General features: G+C 45.6%; 1 protein-coding gene across 1 annotated transcript in view; it reads left to right on the forward strand.

Annotated features, from left to right (window-relative positions):
* The window catches only part of IFT140 (intraflagellar transport 140), an 83,091-nt gene that overhangs the window by 67,597 nt on the left and 3,025 nt on the right, over nucleotides 1-12,469 (forward strand). The window contains exons 19-25 of the mRNA XM_058816382.1: nucleotides 6,659-6,836; nucleotides 9,017-9,207; nucleotides 10,216-10,311; nucleotides 10,661-10,793; nucleotides 10,883-11,026; nucleotides 11,406-11,534; nucleotides 11,729-11,911. Coding sequence (XP_058672365.1) covers nucleotides 6,659-6,836; nucleotides 9,017-9,207; nucleotides 10,216-10,311; nucleotides 10,661-10,793; nucleotides 10,883-11,026; nucleotides 11,406-11,534; nucleotides 11,729-11,911 — 1,054 coding nt within the window. The remainder of the gene's footprint in view (nucleotides 1-6,658; nucleotides 6,837-9,016; nucleotides 9,208-10,215; nucleotides 10,312-10,660; nucleotides 10,794-10,882; nucleotides 11,027-11,405; nucleotides 11,535-11,728; nucleotides 11,912-12,469) is intronic.

The raw sequence follows: 12,469 nt of genomic DNA on the forward strand, positions 1-12,469 counted from the left end.
AGCAAAACATGATTGGGGTTCGCTGCTGGACAGAGCGACGGAAGCTCTGCGGGGCTGCGCTGATGTCCGCGTCCTCTCTGCACCATAGGAGGGACCGTGACAGATAAATAAGAAGTATAAAATCTCGAGACTCTCAACCCGGTAACAACCCAATCTGGGGGTGTCTGCAAAGGCAGAGGGCAAGTGTTGGGCCGTGAGTGAGGTTGGGACTCAGCGCATGGCGAGCCCAAGGCCCGGCGTGCTGGGCGCCGTGAGGGCCCCGCAGAGCCTCGAGGGCGGCTGCCCGCCCCGCTCGGTGCCCAGGCCGTGCAGGCCCTGCTGCCGTGTGGGATCGTCCTGCTGACAGCTCGGTACGGGCTGCACTGCCACAGGGCGGGTGGCTTCTCTGATAAACCCGTTAACGAGAGTTCTGAGGGCATTCCAAACTGTTCTTGAACTTGGATGTTTCCAGAGCGGTCTTGCCCAGACTGGCGCTCCATACGGCTCTTTGCTGTTCCCATCGGCTGCCTCGGCAGCACCGGGAGGAGGACAGAGACTCTGGTGGGCACTGCCCTGCAGCCGGGTGGTACTGCCTGGGGTTATTCCCCTCCTGAGCTGAGCCTGGCACAGTGTTCAGGCTGCACAAACACCGCACGAGTGTAGCATTGCCTTGTACACACTGCACTCAAGGCACCGCATCCGCTCAGCTCTGAGACGTGGCACTGACCTGCCTTGCCGGGCACCACCACACCTGAGGGGCTGGCACAGGATTTCACATCAGTAATCAGTCCGTTAGATTACAAACTGATTTAATTTTATAGTGCCTCCATCTTACCAAGACAAGAGGCTTTGCCCCTCACCAACTGATCTGCCCTGACCCAATACACAGAAAGAGACTGGTCTGAAATTTTTTGCAAGGCAACATTTTCTTTTCAAGACTTGGTGAGAGAAGGGGGGGGGGGGGGATTCCAATAAAGCTGATATGCTCTTATAAATAGTTTTCAGGTACTGAAGTTGAATGTACTAGCCTGGCTATGAACTCAGTCCTCCTCTGTGTGCTCTGATAGTTTTTAATCTTTTAAACAAATTAAATACTTTGAGCATCTTCATCCCTTGAGAGCACTGTAGCATCTTTGGTTTCTCTTTTTCCCTGTGACTGATCATGTTTCTGTACATTTCTGGTTTTAGAACTTCCAGTATAAGCACACCAGTGTTTGCCATTCTTCAAATAAATTTTCTACCAGCAATGACTGTTTTTGCATATTTTAAAACCCTTGGATTACTTGTTATTATTATTCTGTGTTTATTTTGAGCCAGGCATTCAGCAGCAAGGCAGATGATGTTTACATGTAGATAATGCCAGGAGAGATTTACCTTTAGGGAAATGTCACACACCTGCTTCTGCCTCCCCCCATTTGATTTTTGTGATTTGATGACGTCTGAGTGTGTATTTTCAGGGGGGTCCAAGCTTCCTTCTCATGTAACAATAAAAACAATAGCAATTATATTTTACAAAGGCTGAACAAATCAGTCTAGTCATAAAATCATAAAGGTTGGAAAAGATCAAGTCCAACCACAAACTCATGTCCCCAAATGCTACATCCACGCAGCTTTTAAATCATTCCAGGGATGGTGACTCCACCACTGCCCTAGGCAGCTGTGCCAGTGCCCAACCACTCTTTCCATGAAGAAATTTTCCCTAAAATCCAATTTAAACAGTATGGGAATCCTGATCCTTAATAAAAAACTGCCTTAGTGAATGCTTCTTTGCTGGCAAACAGGCAGCAGGATGTGCATTTCGCAGCACTCACAGCATTCTGTGGGGCACAGGGGTTTGTGTCATACAAGCCACATGGAGCAATCTCTTGGTGTTGGTTTGATGAGGGTAAGCTTGGAACAAAGCTGTGTATTCAGTGGGATATTATAGATCCATTATGTGAAGCTGCTTTATCAAAATTATATGTTTCATTCAGGGAAGAGTTTTTAGGAGTAGCCTCATCAGCTTTCAGTGCTTGGATCATGCATGAAAAATGCCTGACTTTTCTTAGAGTAGCTCATATAATATCATTAACACTATCAAGAGTCTCATTGAACTGTTACAACTTTTCATGTATTACTTGAATTTCTTGTTGTCTTTTAGCCCCACGGAAGGTTATAACCAGGATCCCATAAAGGCATTTTATTTTAAAAGCATCAAACCTAATTTAGCTACATCAGCTAAAACCTCATTTTCTCAAGTCCTTAGAGTTTTCCAGTCTAGTGGAAGACATCCCTGCCCATGGCAGGGGTTTGGAAAAAGATGTTTTTTAATGTCCCTTCCTACCCAAACTATTCTGTGGTTCTGTGATTATCTAGAATATAACATTATAGGATGCAATAATAATTTGTTATATATAATGTGTATTTTATAGGGTCCAGTTCGACAAAGTGGGACCCAAATTGAAAAGAGATTTTTTTTTTATCCTGATCAATGTTCATATTCCAAATATAGCCCATTAAATAGAGGGAGAAAAGGTTTTTCAGTGAGATGCTTCAGACATAAAAATCTCCAGCCCTTCTAAATAATATTCCATTTTTTCTTTAAACTTCAGTGCTTTAGGCAATGAAAAATATATGGGAACAGAAGGGTTTGTGAGGACTGTGGATGTTCCACAGAAAAACAGATGTGAAAGGTCAGATACAAAGCGAGGAAACTTTCATCAAATATGTGGTAAGATTTGTGTCCACTCTTAAGAGGCATCAGTGTGTGCTTCCCCAGTGCCTGGTGCGGTGGATGTGGCCTGGAGCCGGGAGCGCAGGGTGGAGCAGGGTGTCCCTCCCTGCTGGGGATGCCTTGCCATGGCTCTGCTCCCACTGCTGCTCTGCCTGGGCTTCATTACATTTCCAGCTTCAGATGATGAAGTACAGATGTGAGAGGCTTTTCAGGGTGGTGAAAAGAGGAGGAGGGGGAGAACAGGAAATTCCTGGAGTCACAGTTGGGGGCAGGGAAAAATATTACTAGGCATTTTTATATGGACAGCAGGGCCAGGCCTGGAAAGTAGAGTTGCTGCCTTTTAGGGATGCATGGAAAGATTCAGCTTTCTTACTGCACTGGCAGCTGTTGGGAGATAAACTGTGGTTTTCCCTGGGATTTAAGTGAACCTGTTCTGCACCTCCTGTTTTTTGTTGCTTCACCAGACCCACATCCATGTGCCCACATTTCTGAGGGGCAGCATAACTTGCCCTGGTGCTGGAGGTGTGTGCCTGCCAGGGGAGGTTCTGCATCTCATGGCTGAGGTTGGTGTTCGTGAAATGAAGAAAGAAATGGAAGTGGATTGTGGGTGCTGCCAGGATCCCCTCCCCTTTCCTCTCCATGTACCTCATCTGAGCACTGACCCTCTTGTGAAGGATGTGTCTACTGGAAAGAACCAGTGTCTGCTGCAGGTCCATGGGGACCATGGCTGTTGTTCTTGCCTGTGCAGCTGCTAAGCAAACCGAGTGGAGTGTGGGAACTGCTCTGGGCAGAGCAAGGCTGGATTCCTTGGGTAAAACACTCCTTCAGTTGTTTCGGCAGGGTGGAAGCAGGAGAAGGAATGGTCAGAGGGAGTCAGTGGTCTCACCTGCCATGGGTTCTTGTGCTGGTGAGCTGCTCTGATCATGTCTCTCAGAATCTTAGAATCATGGAATGGTTTGGGTTGAAAAAGACCTTGAGGACCAACTAGCACCAACCCTCTGCCATGGGCAGGGACACCTTTCTTTGCTGTCCCTCTCATCTCTTGCTGTGGTCTCTGTGCTGGGTGAGTCCATGCAAGATGTGCTCTGCTGTGAACAGTCCCAAATTCAGTGTCTTTGGTGCAGTTTGAGCCTGGTGTGCTTATCCCCTGCCCAGCCAGGGTGGGAGAAGGCAGTGTCTGCTGGAATAAATCCAACTGCAAAGCACATTGACTGCAGATGTTTCTCCCTCTGTGTTTGTTGCTGCCTGCAGCATATCCATGGCTCAAGACTCTCAGGTTCATTTTGCAAATGGTTTGGAGTGTAGGAGAAAGAGGTGGGATGGCAAAACTCGAGCTCCTCAGGGCAGAGGTACCTGGGTGCCTATGTGGCCCACAGGCAGGTGTGTGGGGCAAGAGCTCCCAAAGAGGAGTCCTAGGGGCAGGAGCTCCTGCTGAATTTTGACATTGGCAGGAGATGTTGCCATCCAGGAAAGCATAGAACAGCTGAGAGATGATGAGCAACATCTCCTAAATCCTGCTATGACTCTCTGCACACTGTTATCTTCTAACTTTCTACTTTAAAATACACTGTGTAGTCTGTTTCCTCTCAAAAGTTTCCACTCCCTGTACTCTAAATAAGAATCTCATCTGCTCGCCTGTTTGAGCCCATGAACTCTCATCTTCCTGCATGGAGGGAGTTGAGAGCTGTCAGAGCTCTGAAAAAGAAAGACTTTGATTTCCTTTCAGAAACTCACTGTTAGTCAGCTTGACAAAGCCCCGCACAGACGTGTGTTCCTTCACCCCAAGCCAGCTGGCTGTTGGCAGCTTCTTCTGGCACACTGCAGAGCTTGGGAAATGCACTTCTCCTCAAGTCTTGTGAAGAACAGCTGTGCCCAGGCACAGCCTCGAGCAGCTTTTCCTAAGGACAGAACTCCGATGGCTGTGTTGGTCAAAGCCAGGTGACCATAACTAACATCATGTTGATCGTGTCAATGTTGTTTAAAGGTGTTTTTCCAACTTTTCCCAATTCCAGATAGAGATAGTGTCTGGAATAAAAGAGAAAACTGTTCCAACTTTTCAGAAATTAGGAATGTTACATCTGATGACACAAGGCAGCATTTTTGTATTGAGTGGTATTGGTTTCTGTCAGGCCCTTCCAGGTCTGAAATGACCATGCTTTATTTCAATATTCCTTTAGACTCCTTGGCTGGGGAGCTTGGACATGTGGGAGAAGAGCATGAGGAGGCTATGCTTGAATAGCACTCAGTTGTAAGAAAGGTGGCACTCAGACATGCATTTTGCTTTTCTAAACCAGAAACACTTTTGATCTTTCTGAAATTTGCCCTGATTTAACATTTTCATTCCTTTCTTATTTTTTCCATACCGTTTGTCTCAGTGAAGTCTGTACTACTTATATTGATTAATATCCGAAACCTTCATGTGAGTTGGACTGCAAGTAAAAGATGCTCTAATTCTTAACTAAATTACGCAAAGAATTTTTCCTGTGCCTTTTCTTAGTGTATGAGCACGTCATGGCTCACCTGTTCCACTGTTTCCCAGTTGGTCACTTTCTCCTGTGTATGCAGGGCTTTCTCACAGCCACTGGAAACAGAAAAACATTTTAATCATAGCAAAACTGGAAGGGAATTTGTTGGCTGGTCATAAAGTGTCATTCTATTCTATTCTATTATTTTCTCATTTTTTCCTTGCTTTTAGAATTTAGATCTTTCCTTTGTGCTGTGTTGGTGCCTGAGAACTGCACAGACTGTACCACTGCTGAGGGTGACACTGAAAAAAACCTTATTTTGAATGCTCGTGGTTTTTATTAGTCAAACGTACTGCATGAAATTTTGAAGAGTCTCAAAAGTGAATAGAATCTGTGAAAATATTTGCTTGTCCCACTCTGTGATGGTCAATTCTGTTGTGCTCCTTCTGCTAAGCAATTCTGCCAACCATTCCAGCTGGGAGCATGGTCCTCAGCCCATCCTGCTTTACCTGGGCAGGGCACTTTGCAGTGTTAACTCCAAGCTCATAGCCCTGAGTTCTTGTTCTGAGCATTACAAAGCTTTTCTTTTTGTCTGTTTTATGCAAGTTTTAAATTAGAACATGGTTGTTAGGTAATTTTTCTACACATCATTCCCTATAACTGGGTACAACAATTGTACTCGCAGTAGTTGTTCAGTATTTAAACTACTCCAGACTGCAACAGGAGATTTCCAGTGTAGGTTAAAACGTTTTTGTAATTTAAATTTTGATTTCTGAACATCAGTGTGGGAGTTGTGACTGTCTACAGGTTGCAGCTACAGCAGGATAGGCACATGATAAATGTTTATATACATGCAAACATGGACTGGTTTGGGTTGGAAGGGACCTTAAAGACCATCTAGTTCTACCCACCCCTGCTTTGGGCAGACATGCCCACTATTCCCAGGTTGCTCCAAGTCCTGTCCAAACTGGCCTTGAACGTTTCCAGGGATGGGGCAGCCACAGCTGCTCTGGGCAACCCACCCTCATAGGAAAGAATTTCTTCCAATCTGAATCACCGCTTTTGCAATTTAAAGCCATTCCCCCTTGTCCTGTCCCTCCAGGCCCTCATCCCAACTCCCTCTCCAGCTCTCCTGGAGCTCCTTTAGGCACTGGAAGATGCTCTTAAGTTCTCCTCAGAGCCTTCTCTTCTCCAGGCTGAACATCCCCAACTCTCACAGCCTGTCTCCAGAGTAGATGTGTAATTGCTGTTGTTTAGACATTGGTGTAAATCAAAGTCCACAATATTTCCTTAAGGTTGGGGTCATTTAGCTCAAAAAGTGACCTTTGTGTGTGAGCCTGCTTCTGTTCCTCTTTGATCTTGACACAGCTGGAGTCTCTGTTACAGTCACCCCATTCCCAATGTGCTGATGGTTTCCCCTTTCACACTCTCCCTCCTCACACCTCACTTGCCTTCCAGGTGACACAATAACAGCTCTCCTTTTCTCTCCTGTTTCCTGCAGTGAGGCTGTCTGGGAGAACATGGCTCGCATGTGTGTGAAGACTCAGAGGCTTGATGTTGCCAAAATTTGCCTGGGGCACATGGGTCATGCCAGAGGAGCCAAGGCACTGCGGGAGGCTGAGCAAGAGCCAGAGCAGAAGGCCAGGGTGGCTGTGCTGGCCATCCAGCTGGGCATGCTGGTAAATCCCACAGCCAAGCTGTGAATGGTTTCTATCAGACTCTGAAAAATCACTCAGTGAAAGAAACTGCTGACTAAAGAAAACATATTTTAAAGATTGTTTTATGTGTGAAACATTTAACAAAAATCTGCTTTTTTGGGGCATAAGCCTCTTCCAAGCTAGGTTTCACTGGATTTAAAAAAGGCTGTATTTTATTATAGTTAAAATGTTTCAACAAACATGTTTTAACCTCTGATATGGAGCTCTGATATTTAAGTTCTGGTATGGAATGCAAGTTCCAATTTGAACTTACTTGTTTCTAGAGTGAAAGGCTAGAGCTGTGTGCTGTCTCAGAGTGAGGGCTGACCTGAGGTTGTTGAAGGAGTTTAGGGAAAATAGACTTTTCCTGTAGGGCTGGAGAGCTCTGGTCAGTCACATTCATTGCCTGTACTGTCCCAGGGATGCCTAGTCACCCAGATTTCTATCCTGACTTCTCCCACTGTGTGAGCAGGAACTTGGCTGCATCCAGCTCAGACAGAGGACAAGATCTGGTGGTTCCACCACCTGGAGCCCAACCTGGCAGCAGATACACCCCAATGTGGACCTTGTGTCTCATGTCTGTCTTCATTCCCCTTGACTGCCAATAGAACTGAGATCTAAGCTGAATTTGAGGCCAGCATTGTCATATGGATTGAAAATTGACTGATGTTGGTTAGAGAGGAATTAGTATTCGACTAATTCAATACCTTTAGCAATGATCCATAAGAAAGCCAGAAATTTTTCATTTGGGAACCGTAAGAGATCCAGACATATTATCTGTCAGAGGGAAAAACTGAAAAAGAATTTATGAAATAACCCACAGTCTATAGGAAATACTGAATTAGATAAAAAATAGCAAGGTGCTATGACAGCAAAAATCAGTTTGGGGCCATGTTTGAGGAGATGCCAAATCCTGGGGCCTGGATTTGGTAACTCCTATCTGTGTATTCAGGGCAGCTACAGCTGGAATGATGACCTCCAGCCTTTAAGTATCTCATTACAGAAAAAATAGTTGATGAACTGGAAAAGCTTCAGACAAAACCAATGCAAATTTCTCAGCTCTTAGAAAGATTTCACAGAAAAGGAAGTCTTGAAAATGGTCAAATAATTAAAATTTGGCTTGAAAAGGTATTTAGTAATCTATAGTTACCTGATGAGTATGAGAGAAAGAAAGAGACAGAGAGGAACTATACTGAGTAAAAGGTAAGGAAAAAAGGAAAATTTAAACTAAATGTTTGTAAAGGCTTCCTGGCAGAGAAAACTATGAGGCTGAAAAGTGTCAGCACTGCTTCTCTTGGATATTTAGATCTGTTCGGAGAGGTGGAAGGTAACTGCAGCAAAACAAACGCAGTTCTACTGCTTTTTTCCATCTTGTACAGAGTCTTAGGGCAGGCATCTTCCTTTTCCACTTTCTGTGCTTTTTTAAATTTGAAACAATAAGAGACAAAAAGCATTTTTCTGTCTTGGACAGATAATCTTAATTTACTAAATATAGTGTTCAGCTGGACAGCAGTTGGGTGGAGCAGGAAAGTGCTCCTTCCACAGGAGTTAGAACCTCTCAGAGAATAAAAATAATAGTTCCAAATTTGCCCGCCCTTGCGTCAGCACCAGCAAAACCCTCCTGTTCTAATTCTGCAATAAATTACTAACATTTATTCCCAGGAATGGAGCTCAGTTGTCCACAAACAGCATTGCTACCTCTGAGATCTGCTGGGAGGCCACAGGGGTTCCCTGGCTTGCAACACCTTAATTCTCAAACCCTGAGTGCCAGGATCCTCTCCTAAGCCCCCCCCTGGGTGGGCAGCATGATCGGCAGCTGTACCCCCACCTAAGCATGTCTCCATTTTTGGTGATTCACACTCCTGATGACAGTATTTGATCATTGATGACTTGTTTGGGTCACTCCCCTCCCTCTCAGGCAATCCTGTACAATAAATGTCAGGGTCTGAATGCTTTCCTTATTTTTACATGACCATCCTGTTTCCCAAAAACATGCTATCCTAGGCCATGTATATTTAGTTGGTTAAACCCTCTGACCGATCGATTGTTGCTTTAATTGCATTGCAATGCCCTGCACTAATAAACTGCTCCGAGAAGTGCCGGTGTGACTGACATGCAGCGTGGTCAGGGCTGACGGCATTTTGGGTGTTCCTCTCCCCCAGGAGGACGCAGAGCGGCTGTACAAGGATTGCAGACGCTATGACCTCTTGAACAAGTTCTACCAGGCCTCCAACCAGTGGCAGAAGGCCATCGAGACGGCCGAGGCTCACGACCGGGTTCACCTGCGCACCACCCACTACAACTACGCCAAGCACCTGGAGGCAACCGGGCAGCAGAGCCTGGCACTCACCCAGTAAGCAGCAGCTGGGTGTAAGCTGGGGGGCTGGGAGCCTCTTTTTCCTGTGAAGATGGGTGAAGGAGGATGTTTGATCATGACCAGTAAAAATTAATTAAAGTCTTTTCCTGTTTCTGGTGCCTTCTATCTCATAGAGTGAAAGCATTCCCAGTGAAACCTCCCAGCACCCTCCCATGCAAATAATGTGTAGTGTCTTAAAAAGTCAAAAGTCTGTCTGGGCCAGCAGAGAAAACCCACTCATATCCAGTCCTATGTTTGTCTCTGGAAGACCACTGCCATCTTTTCCTTCCTTTTCCATGAAAAAACCAATTATTTGCCTTTCCCCGAGAGTCCCAGACACAAATTCTGGAGCAGAATTGAGTTTGATTTGGTTGCTTCTGGTGGCTGATCCTCTCCTGTGACTGCCAAGTCCCATGACAAGTTAGGGGAGAGTATTTTTGATGTCTTGTATTTCTTGTTTGAGATCTTGTTTTTATATGAGTTTTCCAATATGAAAAGTTCCCATCATCATCCGATAAGGTCAATTCTGTTCAGAATCACAGCAGAACTCTGCTGTGCTCAGGCAGACCCACTGCTGGTCATGGTGGGCAGTGGGGTTAGGAGATGTGGGTGCTGGGGAAGGGCAGTGACCTCTCAGCAGTGGCAGAGGCTGATACTGCAGTGGGTACAATGTGGAGCCTGGGCCATTTGTGACCTGTCCAGACAGGTGTGCTTGATGCTTGGGGAACTTTCTGGAATACTTCTTTGGGCCATCACTGGCACTTTTAAAGTATTTTGTGTGCTGTGAAGATCACTCCTCCCTGATTCCAAGTGCCTGGCAGTACCACTGAACTTTTAATTTTTGATGGTGCTGGTGGACTGCAACTGGTCGTACAGTGAACTTACACAGCTGAAGCAGTTGTTGCCAGTGTTGTCTGTTGTTTGGCTGGCAAACAAGATTAAATAGATTAATAGAGAGCTAATAAGGAGGCTGTCATCTCACATCTAATATGTTCTTCTCTACAGCTATGAAAAGTCAGACACACACAGGTTTGAGGTACCTCGAATGCTCTCTGAAGACTTACAAGCACTGGAGAACTACATCAACAAGACGAAAGACAAGTCAGTGCTATGCTTGTTCCTTCTACACGGGCTGTCAGATCTGACATACAATTTGTGATGAGTGCAAGGATGACAGAGTGTGAATATTCTCAGTCTCATTCAGCCCCTGCCTTATCCACTATGACCCTCCAACAGCTTTTCAGGTTTATGCTGCACTTGCATAGTAACTGCCACATTGTTATCCAGGCTGACTTCTGGTATAGTGCACATCTTGGGAGTGTCACACTTGGGTTGGGGTAAATCATGAACACACTAAGAAGTGTGTTAAGTCTTTAGTTCAAGCTCTCTAGCAGTGACAAACAGCATCTGTCATTTCTCATTGCTGCAGTTAATATTGTTGCTTTTCCAGGAGCCTGTGGAAGTGGTGGGCACAGTACTTGGAGAGCCAATCAGACATGGAGTCCGCATTAAAATACTATGAACTGGCTCAGGATTATTTTTCCCTAGTCCGTGTTCACTGCTTTCAAGGCAACATTGAGAAGGTAAGGCAGCCTGCTTCCATCTGCTTCCAGAGCTCTCAGTCCTGGGAGGAGCATGGACATGAAGTAAAGCTGTACAATTCCCTCTGCAGGCTGCTGAAATAGCAAATGAAACGGGGAATGGGGCAGCCTCCTATCACCTGGCACGCCAGTACGAGAGTCAGGAGGACATCAAGCAGGCCGTGCACTTCTACAGCCGGGCCCAGGCGTTCAACAACGCCATCCGCTTGTGCAAGGTACGCCGAGAGGCGCCGCGTGCCCACACCAGCACAGCCTTCTGCCCTCTGGGAGTACAGGGTGTTTGTGCCTGTTGTGTCCCATGAGACACTGCCTGCTCTTGAACAGCCCATGATGAAGCTGCTCCTGGTTTCTGCTAAAGGTGGATCAATAAAGCCTTGGTGGTTTGGAAATGTATTTTCTTAAACAGCTCATCAGAAAATCCCTGAAAGAAATAATCATAATCAAAGCTGAAGATCACTTGGATTGTAGAGGTTTTACACAGAAGGGGGTGAGAGTTTGGAACTATGGGACAGCATAAAGATACAGGCTTGTCAGAAGTTGGAATTACGAAATTTTTGTGTGCACACTCAGAGCCAAACCTTTGCTTCTGAACAGGCGAATAATTTAAATGATCAGCTGATGAACCTGGCTCTCCTGAGCTCACCAGAAGACATGATAGAGGCAGCCTGCTATTATGAGGAAAAGGGGGATCAAATGGACAGAGCTGTTATGTTATACCACAAGGTAAATGTTTTTTAGTAAAAACTCCCAAACTTTACTCTGAAGCAGTTCCTACAGCAGAGGAATTGTAAATCCGCTGTGGTCCTGCTTATTTATAATTTTTTCATGGTGAGTAATGCTTTATTAAGCAGGGTGTCCTGTGAACTGGCTCTGTAGTGCTCATTCTAGTCTTTGAAGCCTCATTCCTAATTTTGCAGGCAGGACACTTCTCCAAAGCCCTGGAGCTGGCCTTTGCCACGCAGCAGTTCGGGGCCCTGCAGCTCATTGCTGAGGACCTGGATGAGAAATCCGACCCAGCCCTGCTCGCCCGCTGCTCCGGCTTCTTCATTGAACATGCTCAGTATGAGAAGGCAATGGAGCTGCTGCTCACAGCCAAGAAGGTGAGCTGAGCCCTCTGGTCCCCTCTGCACAGGTAAAGGAGCACAACAGGTGTGTACCTGCACACAGCCATTCATCTGTGCAGATAAACAGATACAAGAGACATTTGTAAAGTTTCAAGATTCCTCCTAAGCCAGTGATTCAGAGGCACTGGCAGCTCAGCCTTGCCAAAATGCTGGGCACCAGACCATTCTGTGCTCCCTCCTCTTTAACAAGCTCCTATGGCTGGCTTTCTTCTACACTTTGCAAGGGTACCATAGCCCTTTTCTGGACTACAAGCTTTTGTATAGCCTACTCAGAATTTGTTCCTATATGGGAAGTACCAAAATATTTAACAAAATTTTTCAATTAATTGTATTTGCTGGAAATGTTACTATTGATCGTGCCTAACAAACCTGACTTTTATGTCTCTGAAAACCTCATGTTCAGCATCAAAATGGCTGAATCTTTATGGCACACTTGTGTGAGAGCAGTGTTGTCATGGAAGAACAAACATGTTCTTCTTAGCAAACAAATGGGACAGTGTGTGCCTGAACAGGGGCTGATGTTGACATGTAACT

The sequence above is a fragment of the Ammospiza caudacuta genome, chromosome 17, assembly GCF_027887145.1.
Source record: "Ammospiza caudacuta isolate bAmmCau1 chromosome 17, bAmmCau1.pri, whole genome shotgun sequence".
Lineage (NCBI taxonomy): Eukaryota > Metazoa > Chordata > Aves > Passeriformes > Passerellidae > Ammospiza > Ammospiza caudacuta.